This window comes from Hippocampus comes, unplaced genomic scaffold (assembly GCF_001891065.2).
Source record: "Hippocampus comes isolate QL1 unplaced genomic scaffold, H_comes_QL1_v1.1 scaffold158, whole genome shotgun sequence".
Taxonomy (NCBI): domain Eukaryota; kingdom Metazoa; phylum Chordata; class Actinopteri; order Syngnathiformes; family Syngnathidae; genus Hippocampus; species Hippocampus comes.
In genome coordinates, this window is record NW_017805548.1 from 75,921 (window position 1) to 89,250 (window position 13,330).

The window sequence follows — 13,330 nt, forward strand, 5'->3', positions numbered from 1 at the left end:
GAGGATAAAGCGGTTCGTCAAATGAATGAATGAATGTTCTTGGCTAATGACACTTGAGACTGTGTGTTTCTTGTTTTGTTAGATCTAACTGCCACATTTGATACAGTGGACTGCAGCATATTGTTGGCTCGTTTGCAGCACCAGGTGGGGATTAGTGGTAGTGCTCCTGAGTGGTTTAGATCCTATTTAGCTGACAGAACTTTTTGTTTTATTCTTGGTTACTCTGAGTCCCGCATTGCGTCACTGTCCTATGGTGTTCCACAAGGTTCAATTCTGGGCCTCTGCTGTTTTCATTGTGTCTTCTGCCCCTGAGGTCAATCTAAGAAAACATGGTATTTCCTTCCACGGAGTCTGCATGTTCTCCCCATGCCTGCGTTGGTTTTCTCTGGGTACTCCGGTTTCCTCCCACATTCCAAAAACATGCCTGGCAGACTAATGGAACACTCTAAATCAGGGGTGCCCAAAATTTTTGACCGAAGATCTACTTTTCCATCAACCAACGTCCCGCGATCGATCCATTACGCGCACGCACATACACATACACACGCACGACGTAATGAGCAACAGCCTGATACGGAGGCATGCGACGCACGTTTGCAGCCTGTTAACTATCATAGCTCACACGTACCATTTTATAGTGCTTCCCTCGGCCCTCCAGATTCCTATTCTTTGCCGGTGCCGTCGGTGAATTGTACACAAAACAAACTCTGAATGAAAATAATGGGAACGATAAAAGATACAGCGCAACAGCTCCGATCACAAGCTGCAATTGCAGACTGCTGAGCGCTAACAACTTCCGGTGACGCAGGTCACGCGCCACCGTAGGTTAAAGATTTACCTGCTTTATTTTATTTTATTTTTTAAATACTTTTTGTGAAAATGAGACTGATAGGATGATTAGGGTGCAGTGTACATTAACACAAAAAAGATATTACTAACATCCACAAAGACACACAAAAATGGTTGTGTGTTTTTTTTTCTCCTCTACACCCCTCGGGATCAATTTGGGACCAGTCCGCGACCTACCAATCGATCGTAATCGACGTAATGGGCACCCCTGCTCTAAATTGTCCCCAGGTGTGAGTGTGAGCGCTGATGGTTGTTTGTCTCTGTGTGCCCTGCGATTGGCTGGTAACCGGTTCAGCGTGTCCCCCGCCTACTGCCCGAAAATGGCTGGGATAGGTTCCAGCACGCCCCGCGACACGTGTGAGGATACGCGGATCAGAAAATGAATGGATGGATGTTTTATTACACAGTGGCCCTTAAAATAAATGCTACAATGGCATATCATGTGTAGATGGATTGGAGGCCAGTAGACATCATAGTAGTAAAAGTAAATGTTGACTTGACGCCCACGGAGTTCAACACTTTTTCTGAGTTTATATAGCTCCACACTTTCCAGGGTTAAATCAACACTGTTTAAATATTTAACACTTGGAGAGAGTTTTTTTTTAATTAAAATTTAAAATGAACACTAAAGTTGTAGACAAGTAACTCTTCACAGACGTATTTGTTTTCCTTCTCAGCGTTAGTTTGGCTCCTTACAAATATATATTTTAACCAGTCGCCTGGGGAATAAAGTCAGCAGAAATAACCACTCAGCCATCCAGTCACCACATCTCGCAATGAGTGATGATTAAAAAAGTCTTTGCAAATTACAATGTGCAAAAGCTTTGACAAATCATTCATTTCTGCAAACTTTTGAAGAGATTATTCAAAATACATGTACTGTATGTCACAGGTGATCACAGTCTCTTCTGTGAGTGAAAATGATTGGATGGGACCAAATTTCTTTTGTGATAAGCAAGAACGAAAAGAGGACAAGGAAAATGGCGATGACACATTTCTTTCTCAAAGTTAAGAACTGCAGGTGCAAAGGCGGATTTCATCTAATACTGCAAAGTTAATTTCACAGTAAGTGAACAACTCTGTGAAACAACACTTACTCTGGACACCATTCAACACTGAAAATGTTAACATTTCATCTGGAGTTAAAATCAACTCCCAAAAAAATGTAACTCTGAAGTCTTAACGGTCCAATTATTGTTGTGTACATTTTAATGCCATTGCAGGAAATTCTATGTCCAAACATTTGACTGTCCCACAGAAATGTTTATGTGACAGAAAGCATTAAATGTAAAGACATCAAATTTAGGAGCTCTAGAGATATGGATTCTCTTGTAACAATTACTTAATCTCCATGCATGTTCTTTTCTGTTGAAAGTATATACAGAAGTCCCTCATCAATGGAATGAATGAATTTCCTTATGAAAATTCAAGAAACACTCTGATAATACTGAAAATGAGGTGATGATTCTAGTTGGGGATCTAAACATTTCTCAATGTCGAAATACATTTATAAATATCTCGGGATCTAAATATTAATTGGCCAAATATTAAATAACTTCAGGAGCCACATTGACACACTGTATTAATTGTATGTTGTTATTTATGTTTCACACAATGTCCTGACTTCATTGGAATAGTTTTTTTTCTCTATGTCTCTGTCTCTCTCTGTCTCTCTCATACACAGGGGAGAACATAAAAATGAGCAAAACCCCAAATTGGCTGAAGCTGTTTCCGGGTAGTGGGAGTGGGCCACTCCACTAAAGCCTGTATCTTTGCTTAGTCGGTTCGGAGCTGTCCATTCTCAGTAATAAATCTTCAAAACTGAACTGATTCAGAATGACTCGCAGATCTCCGCTTTCACACAAAGGACCAGACAGACATGTTGCCGATGTTCCTTATATCTTGTGAGAAGATTAATATCAAGCAGGAACTGAAACCAAAACAGACAGAAAATCAGAACCATGACACTGAGAAAATAGTGTAGAAATATATTTTAGAATAGCAAATAAAATCCTGGAGGGACTGAATTGTAGCTACAGCCATTTCTGATGGGGCTATAGCCAAAATGTTGGCTTGGGCATAAAGTACATGCCACGAGCATATCCTCGTCGACACAGCTAGTCTGTTTTCAGAAATCACTCTGCTTTTGTCTAGCCCAGGGGTGTCAAACTCATTTCACATGGTGGGCCAAATACGGCCTCGGTAGATGTCAAGTGGGCCGGACCATTAAAATGATACCATACTTTGCTATAAATAACAAAAACAATCTGTCTTCCCTTTGTTTTGATACAAAATAAGCACAAGAACATGAGGAAAATGTTGAAATTTAATGAACATATCTTTTACAAAACATTTCAGGAAGCACCTTACATTTCCTTCGACAAATGTGCAATTTACTTTTATCATTCACAAATATGCATTGCAACTGATCCCACTGATTGTACAAACTTTAACAAGTAATTGGTATTGAAAAATATAGTAATGCACTTTAAGATTAAACGAGATTTATAAAGAAAGGAAGTTTTAAACCATTTACATGTGCATATAAAATCTAAATGTAACCCCTGCCTACACCTTACAAACTAAGGAGAGTGCTATTAAATGTGTAAATGTGAGAGTGCTATTGATAGCGTCTGCTGTCATGGGTCTGTCTCAGTGACGGACTGAGGCTGCTGTTGTCTTTTTCTCTGATCAAAACAGTGTCCCCTTGCGGATACTCAATGAATTGCACCTTATTAAAAATATTAATTCTGTGTCTTTTATGCATTTTTTTCACTTTTAAATTATCCTGCGGGCCTGATTGAACCTCCTTGCGGGCCGATTCCGGCCCGCGGGCCGTATGTTTGACACCACTGGTCTAGCCAGTAGAAATCTGGGAAAAAAAAAGGTATTTTTCCTCTTTACATCTTCAGATGAGACCCACTCTTTTACATCAAAGTCCACTTCGCAGCTCCTGATAAAATAAATAAATGAATAAATAAATTTATATTTCGATTGCCTCAATAAAAATACAAAACGAGACAAGAGACTCAACTAAATAAATAAAAAGAATGAAGGAACGAGTGTACAGTTTGTAAAGCGAGGAGGCAAGGACGCGTCAGGTGGGGGGCGGGGCCTCATCTCAGTCAAGACGCACGCGACACTGTAAAGTTTTTCCACACAGCTGTGAGCTCACCCTAAGTGCACTATCACCTTACGTGGAACATGTGCGCATAAAATACGTTGCGGATATTTGTCTTCTGCGGTCATTTTCCGAGCCGGCGGAAGAAGCCGAGTTGAACTGAGCCAAACTTCGTTCAAGGCGAATTTTCCAAGTCAAACAGGTAACGCAGAAATTGTCATCATTTTGACCATCGCTTGCGTTTAAGAGTCATTGGTTGATCATAAAGTGTGATTTAAAGTTATGTTCTTGGTAATAGTTTGGAGGTTATAACCTTTTAAACAGAGGTGGCAGGAAAATACTCGCACTGTGTACTGAAGTAGAAGTCCAGATGGATACTTTTGAACAACAAAAAAAAAATGGTTAAAGTGAAACTAGAGATTCAACACCTGAAGCAAAACTTTAAAAAACATAACAAAAATTAAAATGTGTTCTTTTTTACTTTCCATTACATGCAATATCGGTTTTGATACCTTAAAAGCTTCTTTCCGCATAAAATATGTCGTCTCTTCATTGATCAACTTGCATGTAGTGCTCTTCTGATAAGAGGCGTGTGTGTTTGAATCACTGGACACAGCTAAATTTTGACATGACTGAACTTCCAGCAGGTCTTGCCAGGACAAAACAAAACATTAAAAAAAAATCTTAATTAGATAGTGATAACAACATATCTTATCCATATGTGTTTTTCCCCATACAAGATGAAGAATGTTTGAATGCCATAAGCCAGTGGTTTTTAGGTTAGCATAAAACCACAAATCATCTTGTAAGTGGCAACAACAACAACAAAAAATACTTAAAATAGGCCATCGAAGGAGAATATCTTGCTTCTCCAGATCTATTGCGTCATTTGCCGTTCATGCACCCTGCTTCAGATTCTTCCAAGCCACTGTTATCCCTGTTTTTCCACCTTTTACAGTAATCTAGAGCTCAAACGCTTTTTACATCACTACGCCATTTTGTACGCCGGTTGATAAGAAACAAGCCTATTTTGACCAAGTACGGAATGTAGACAATACAGGCATGTGCTTTCAAAGGTATGGAGTACAAGTAAATAATCAGAAAAAAAAATACTCAAATTATGTGCAGCTAGTCGCCTAATCCACCACTGTTTTTTTTGTTGTATTGTATGCTGTACAAAATAAGGAAAGTCAAGGGGTTTTTTTTGCGTCCTCGTCGATGCTGAACATGGTATGTGTACAGACATCTACACTGCTTACCAAGTCTACTAGAATTTAAAGAGACCAAGATCTACCGATCCATCTTTTTTAAGTATCCATCTGTCTTATTAAACAACAACAAAAACATTTTAATACAGCCTGTAGTTCAACTACCGACTAACACAAATATTTGTTGCAATCCGTAATGGATAAAATGTTCAATACTGTATTGTACAAGAAGTTCCATTTAACACGACATTATAGTTTACTTCCTCCTGTTGTTCATTGCATCACGAAGAATCAAACCTAACCTGCTCTCTTAAAAAAAATAATAATAATAAATAAATAAATTGCAATACTTGGCATGCACGACACGAGTGTGAAGGGAACTGGTGACAGCCCATAAAATGAAATATATTTCTAGCAGTACCATACACACAGAGGTACAGTTGTACTCTCGTGACAACTGAAAATACATTTCTTGCAATTCTCTGACTGTCTCTCTGACACTAAAATCAGTGGCGATGTCAAACCGTCATCTGTCTAAACCACTGTTTCCCAAGTTTTATTTTACACACTTTCAATCACACAAATCTCAGAGCATGCCACACACCAAAGAAAAATCTCACAAAAACTGATCAATACTGAAGCTCTTGTCTCAATTTACTCACAATTTTACTTAGTATAAAATCTGGGCCTGTATCTCATTGAACACAAAGTGGATCAACTTGAAAGAAGCCATGACTGCATAATTCTTTTGTATGAAGGCCAATAGCTGGAAACAAAACCTGTGTTCCTTCTGCCATCTAATGGAATAGCATTTCTCTCTTCTGTCTGTCACAATATGTTGCCGGCGCGGAGAGGTTAAAAAAATGATGATCTCCCACGGCAGGATCATTGGTCTAAACCAGTGGTTCTTAACCTTGTTAGAGGGACCGAACCCAATCAGTTCATATGCACATTCATCGAACCCTTCATTAGTGAAACATAAAAATATGCTTTTTTTTTTGCTTTTTTTTTTTTACAAATTTAAGACATAAAAAATACATTTATTAAAAACCGAAAAAAAGTAAATACAATTTCAAGACATAAGTATCAGTTTTTTTAATTGTGCACAAAATGAATCTCCATGCAGTTTCAAGAAGTGCTCCTTTTGTTTTGCCGGCGCGAGACTAGAGTTGCTCAACTTGGCATGCCAAATCATGAAGATAGGACGTTGAGTCCCATCACAGTCCATGATGCATGTGAATCCATGTTGTACATATTCGTCGGACCACTTTCTTTTTTTGCTCAACATAGTTAGCATGTATTAAAACTTTTTTTTTTTAAATCACACGATGTACTATCACGAACACATTTTCACGCTGCACTGATTGGACAAGCAATGTAATGTGATCAACTGCAGCCAATGATGGCCAAGCGGGCCAGGTGTGTCTTAACCTCCTTGGCAGAGGTTCTTTCGAACGCCTGAGACCGATTCACCGAACCCTTAGGGTTCGATTGAACCCAGGTTAAGAACCATTGGTCTAAACAAATAGCATCCTCAACTCTGGTTGTCAACCTTTTAGTTATGTGTAAAAATCGTAGCATTTGCGCTGTTGACATTTTCTGCAGGTTTATGTCTGACGCCGTCATAGCTAAAAGCTTTGATTTTGAGCAAAAAGTGTTTGAAGCTCAAAGCGGCAATTACAGGTGCCTATCCTTGCCATGAGTGCTGTTCAGTTGCACTTCCCTTTGTGTTGAAAACAAATTGCTACATCTGTTGACTTGAGCTGGTATGTCCGCAGAAAAAAAACACATTTGTCATGTTGAGAGAATTTTCTTCCATCCATCCATCCATCCATCCATCCATCCATCCATCCATCCATCCATCCATCCATCCATCCATCCATCCATCCATCCATCCATCCATCCATCCATCCATCCAAGCTTTAGCAGGGAAGCCCAGACTCCCCTCTCCCTAGCCACTTCTTCCAGCTCTCCCCGGGGGATCCCGAGGCATTCCCAGGCCAGCTGGGTGACATAGTCATTGTCCTGGGTCGTCCTCGGGGTCTCCTCCCGGTGGGACATGCCCGGAACACCTCAGCAGGGAGGCGTTCAGGAGGGTGACATTCCATGTCCCTAGAACTAGCTTCTGAAGCCGAGGATCGGACCGCCAGGGTCCCTGCCTTCGGCTGCCGCCCAGCTCACACTGCACCCGACCCCTTTGGCCCCTCCCATGAGTGGTGAGCCCATGAGAAGAGAATTCTCTTCTGTTGACTTTTTAATGAGATAATTAGTCTGAAGACACCGATGATCAATACCGGGGTGGACACCGACTAGTACGCAAGTATTATCCTCCTCTCAGCAAAACACTTTGTTCGTTCCTCCGCCCAATGGCCGACTTGTAAACTGGGGGCAGTGCTGGATCTTGGCCAGGCAGGTTTTATGGCCACAGCTCTGTCATTGCGTTGCGCTATCATCTTCTTCCCGGGCGAGACCTCCGGTCCCCCCCCCCCTCCCGGTCCATCATCTCCACACCTTCGCCCTGTGCCATCTGTTTCTCACAGTGTTCCCAACACTTTGCCGAATGGAGGAGGATGACTCTGTTTATTCTCAGTGGCAGAGGAACACGGGCGACTATTCCGACATATGCCAGAGTCACATTCCCCCAAAATTACAGAGCAGTAGCAGTGGCTCCAGGCCGACTTGAAATATGTCTGTTTGACCCTAAGCACTGCACCTTTCATTAGGGAATTCCAAACTAATTGGTTTACAATTTCTTTGCATGTAGCATCCATCTTTGAGTGACTGGACCTTCAAGAAGGAAGACTCGACGAATTAAGATCAAGTGAGGCATTGTGTCACTGTCAGTCAGCCTGACGCCACCTGCGTGTCAACCATGTTTGCATCGCCTGCATAGAAGTAGTGGGCTTGACGTCTCCTTTGGAGACTGTCCTATTTGCTCTGTCAGATATGGTATCATTCCAAGAGATCTTCTGAACAAGAAAGCCTCAGACTCTTTTACTGTTTCCTGCTGTAAAGGTAATTGTAGATCTTCGAGGACGGGGGTGTGGTAGAAGTCAACAAGATTGTTTGGAGCAAAGAATTTATTGTTCAGAGAGCCACGCACAAGTCGCGCCAGCTTTCAGCTCGTCAGTTTCCACAGACATGTTGCACTTTAACAAGCTTTGTGTCACCTTTCAAAAGAGCCCCTCCTCCTGCAGGTGACTGACATATTTGAAGAGCTCAAGAACTGTTCATCGCTGGAATGCGGCGAGAGTCAGGCAGTCAGGCCTCACGCTAGCTTTTCTGAGCGTTTGCCCCTGATTGAGGAGGCGCACGAAGATTGTTCTTAGTGTAGTGAGACTCTCAGCCTCTGTTTGTCGTCAGACTGTAACTGCTGTCTCCTGTGTGTTTGAGGTGAAGTGTTTTACAGGGCTTCTTTTGTATGTTGCCTGCAGGCTTGTGATGTGTGAAGGCCTATAAATCAAGTGTGATTCACAAAAACAGGTTCTCCTGTCTGCCAAGTTTCATCTCATCTCTACAACCCACAGAGACGTACAAATAGATTCTGGCCCGCAGCCATACCGCCCTGCAACTTCTTCCTTTACCAAAGTGCTTCCCTGTCAACACCTCCCTGCACCAGCCCCCTCACTGTTCCCTCCTCCAACCTTACCAGTATTTCGCTCCCCGCCAACCCTAGGATCAATGATGTTGTTTTTTTTAAGCTTTTCTTTGACTGTCCTCCATGGGAAGTACCTGGCAGCGGATACATGTGGCAGGCCTGTGCCTGGACATGTCTGTCTCCCCCTCTTTTCTGTCTGCACGGCCGTGGAGTGTGAGAATTGTAGAATCCATGGCAGTGAGGGAAGTGAGCTGTGCGTGAGGGTTGTTGTTTGATTGTTGTATCAAAGAGGATTTGGGCCTCAATGACTGCATATCTTAAGTTTAGAAATGTCAGCGCCACAAAGGTGTATACAGTGTCTGGGGGGGACATGACCTCATTGCTCATGGTTTTGTGAAGTCACTGATGGAATGTGTGTAACAAATAAAGAGCCGATGTTTAGAGTTAATTATTTGCCCCTCTTTCTGTCTGCAGGTTTTATAGTGCGTCGCCTCCCCGCCATGTGGTAATCATCTGAGCAACACAAAAAAAGCATAGTGTTAACAACAGCTTGAGCCGCTGATCTCATCTACAGTAGTGCACCTGCAAAGCGCACATGGCCCACAATTATGAACCCTGGCTACGGACAGCACCATCTAGTGGCAGTACAGACGACATCAATATCCCTTCCTGGTGGGACCTCCAGAGGGATGTTCAGTCTGGGAACTGGATTGACCTCCACACAGGGCAAGGTGCTGACTTACCTTCTGTGAGTCCAGGGAGCACCATGAGTCTGCAGTCCTCTCTAGGCTGCTACGGTTCCGACCCACAATTGTGCTCCTTGCCTCTAACACAACATCTCCCAGCATCACACTCGCCTCACCTGTTCCCTCCGGAGGGCTTCAAAATGGAACCGCTGGCTCCTGATATCTTGCAACAGGAGCCTTTCATACTGGAAGAGCCACTGGAAAATGTCGTCTTGGTCCGGCCGAAGTCCCAGAGGCGTTCTTCTTCCAGAGGTTCTGGCCAGGCAGCTTGTCGCTGTCCTAACTGTGTTCACGCGGAGCAATTGGGCCACAGCATGGATGACAGCAGGAGGAAGCACATGCACAACTGCCACATTCCTGGCTGTGGTAAGGCCTACGCTAAGACCTCTCATCTGAAGGCTCACCTAAGGTGGCACAGCGGGGATCGTCCATTCGTGTGCAACTGGCTCTTCTGCGGCAAGCGTTTTACACGTTCTGATGAACTGCAGCGGCATTTACAGACACACACCGGTACCAAGAAATTTAGCTGTGCCTTGTGCCCTCGGGTGTTTATGCGCAATGATCACCTGGCCAAGCACATGCGTACACACGAGTCGCCAGCAGAGCATGGGGAGGAGAGTGTGAACAGAGAAGGCAAGGGCTTTGATTCCCCCACTCCTCCTCAGTCATCATCAAACTTGTCTGCACCTGACACCATCGAGCCTCCACTCAAGCTGAAAAGTGAGACAGACCCATCCATCTCCAGTGTAACTGGATAGTCAAGTCCAACTAATTTCATCACTTTCTGAATCAAGTTTGATCTAAAAAGGGATACCATCTGTTGCACTTTCTGTCATCAGTTTTATAATTTAGTTTTACCTTAGACGCCCAAATCGATGGAAGCTACTTGGATCAGAATGTGTTCATTAAATTATTGATATTGACTGGATCATCACCTCAGTGATTTACTACTGTAGCACTCTGACCTCTGCCTATAGTATGAACTGTTACCAGAAGTGGGATTGATGGTGTCAGGACTGTCATATTTTTGTTCTTGCTCTTGGGAACAGTTTCAGTATGATAGAAAACCGTCAAACTACAATCCTACAAGGATTGTTTTTTTAAACTCTAATCACTTTTTTGTTTGTTTGTTTGTTTGTTTATGGAGAATGGAGTAAGAGAATGACTCCCTATATCTGGATTTAAAAAAAATTAAATAAATGGGTTCCTCCTATACACATATGCCACACTTACACAAAGTTTTGCTTGTGTGTGTTTTTTTAATAATCCTGCTGGCTAGAAAACTAATTATACGTACCTCTTCTTGGCAGAGGCAAAGAAATTACAGTGTTTGTTAAACTTGGTGATGTTTGCCGCTCAGTTGATACCAGAGTGTGTCGAGACTTACATGCTGCTCAGGACACTTTCTACCTGTAGATCAAAAACAAGGGTGCATTCATTGGCGCTGCTTTGATAAATACATTTTTTAATTCATGCAAGACATATTTTATGAAGAAAGTTAAGAAAATCGACCCATCAAATAAATACCACAATTGATGCCAAAACATGACTATATACATATTCACTGTTAACAATGATCACAGCAGCTACTTTTGGTTGAACATACAGTAAACTTGATTCTGTAAAAAAACACATTTGACAATAACTATGCTGCCAAGAGCCTTGTTGCATCATCTTTGTTCAAAGAAGACATTAGAATCCACATATCCATGTGGCCAAAGCAGCAGTAACGGTGTCAACAGTGAAAAACGAGAGTACATAAAAATCACACCATACCACACAACATTCTTTTTATACGTTAATATATAAATACTCTAGTCGAGAAGGATAGGAGGTCAGAGGAGTTCAACAGCAGGAAAGGATCGTTTTTTCCTGCTGATGAACTTCAACACAACACGGCAGGCATCAAAATCTCTTCGGCTGGATATTACAATGCTGTTTCCATATTTAAAGAAAGTTTTAGACTCGGTTTAATAAAGATGTGCACAAGATTAATTCAAAATATTACATATTTTAAAACTAAAGTTAAGGACACACATTGCATAATAAAGAATTACTGTTGACCTAAAACGATAGTTTGCGACTGTAAATTTACAATATTACAGTCTGAGATGAAGATGAGAAACTTGACGGTGGTTGGTTATTTGGTATGTAAATAGGTACAGAGTACAGTATTAACATTTTGTAGAATAATAGTCTGTGGTGTTTTTTTCATGTTGATTTGAACAGTAGCACAAGATGGACACATTTTAAATAAATCTCTCATGCCATTTGAAGTTGTAGCGATTGTAATAAAAAAGGATGGAGATGATGTGATATAATATTGTTTACTTAAACCATTATTATCCCCTATCATTAATAATAATAAAACATTTCATTTTGTCTTGCCAATTAAATTCTTTCATCACAAGACATCTTACAATTATTTGCAAGCTTTAATTTATTCTGATTTATATGCAGTATGAGAAGAATTGCTTCATTTCAGGGCATCGAGGGAATACATCACAGTTTTGCACTTCCGTGTTCCACTCTGGGTTCCGGCCTTGGTGTGTTGAATTGGCTCCCAAACATTGTTATAAGTTCACTGAGGACTATTAATTATTTAAAAAAAAAAAAAAGACATTCCTTCAACTATGGCCTTCACAATCACAGCAAGGTCCAGACCTGTTATGTTATCAACCTGTTTACTTAGTTATTGCTAACCGACTTTTGATGCCCAACACAGTACTGCTAGTTTGGTTTAATTGCAGTAATAATGTCTTAATTAGAATTGAACGACTGTTAACGAAACCACTGACAGAAAATGTATACCTTTTGTTCCTCTTAACGTTGTGTTCCACTAATTTGTTTAAAATAGATGTTCGAACGGTACAGCCCCAAATAGTAGGGTTAGTGTTTTAGTCCACGATCATCCAGTTATATTTCGAAGTGTGTGTTTGTCATTATTAATTAAGATGTCTTTATCTATTATTACTCTCAATGCCAGGGGGTTAAGAAACATTGTGAATCGTAAAGCAATTTTTTTGTTTGCTAAGCAGCACAGAAATGATTTTTGTTTTCTTCAGGAATCCCACTCGATCACTAACGATTTGCGGTTATGGAAAGCTCAATGGGGCAACGATTTATGGTTGGCACATGGATCTGAACACTCAGCAGGGGTCGCTACGCTGAAACACCAGTTCTCTGGGAGTATTTTACATTCTGTATGCGATAAAGCAGGTCATTTCCTTTTACAAGTAATCAACACGGGAAACATCAATATAATAATGGTTAACATATATGGGTACAACTCAAATTAGCGGAAGTCTCTCGCTGGTCATGTGTAGGCATCATTGCTGGTGACTACACTCGGTTCGAGGCACAAGACTGGAGACGTTTCTTTTATTTTTCTGTGTGTCGCTACCACTGAGTCGCTCAACACCTGACGTGCCTCAGTGCATCGTCACTGCCAGACGCGAACTGCCGGGAAGCTCCACCCCCTTTATTTATATACACACCAGAACATGGTGTCCTTCCACACAAAGTAGTGCCACATATTGCAACAACAGTGATAGTGGCATACATCGTACCCAACAAGTTGCCAGATTGTTCCACTGACAATACCAGAGTTACCTGTATGTTTTGCAGTCGTAAACTGAGCTATCATCATGGCACGTCGAGTCTGAAATACCACTGAATGGCCAAGCACACAGCTGACGTGAGTACTCCACCCCCTGTCTCAGACAGACAGCTATGGATAATTTCAAAGCGAAGAAAATGGATAACACGACGAAGAACAAATTTGCTGAAGCCATAGCTAAATGTATGG

The 13,330-nt window shown here is 41.5% G+C and overlaps 1 protein-coding gene and 1 long non-coding RNA gene across 2 annotated transcripts in view; both read left to right on the forward strand.

The window, feature by feature from the left end:
* Window positions 1-3,982: 3,982 nt before the first annotated feature.
* On the forward strand, window positions 3,983-10,754 carry sp6 (Sp6 transcription factor). Its single transcript, XM_019879837.1, has 2 exons — window positions 3,983-4,172; window positions 9,251-10,754. Exon 2 carries the CDS (start codon window positions 9,372-9,374, stop codon window positions 10,278-10,280), a length of 909 nt encoding a protein of 302 aa, XP_019735396.1. The 5' UTR covers window positions 3,983-4,172; window positions 9,251-9,371; the 3' UTR covers window positions 10,281-10,754.
* A 2,071-nt stretch (window positions 10,755-12,825) lies between these two features.
* LOC109521766 (uncharacterized) overlaps window positions 12,826-13,330 on the forward strand; it is a 19,373-nt gene continuing 18,868 nt past the window's right edge. The window contains exon 1 of the long non-coding RNA XR_002169427.1: window positions 12,826-13,048. This is a non-coding gene — a long non-coding RNA (uncharacterized LOC109521766). The remainder of the gene's footprint in view (window positions 13,049-13,330) is intronic.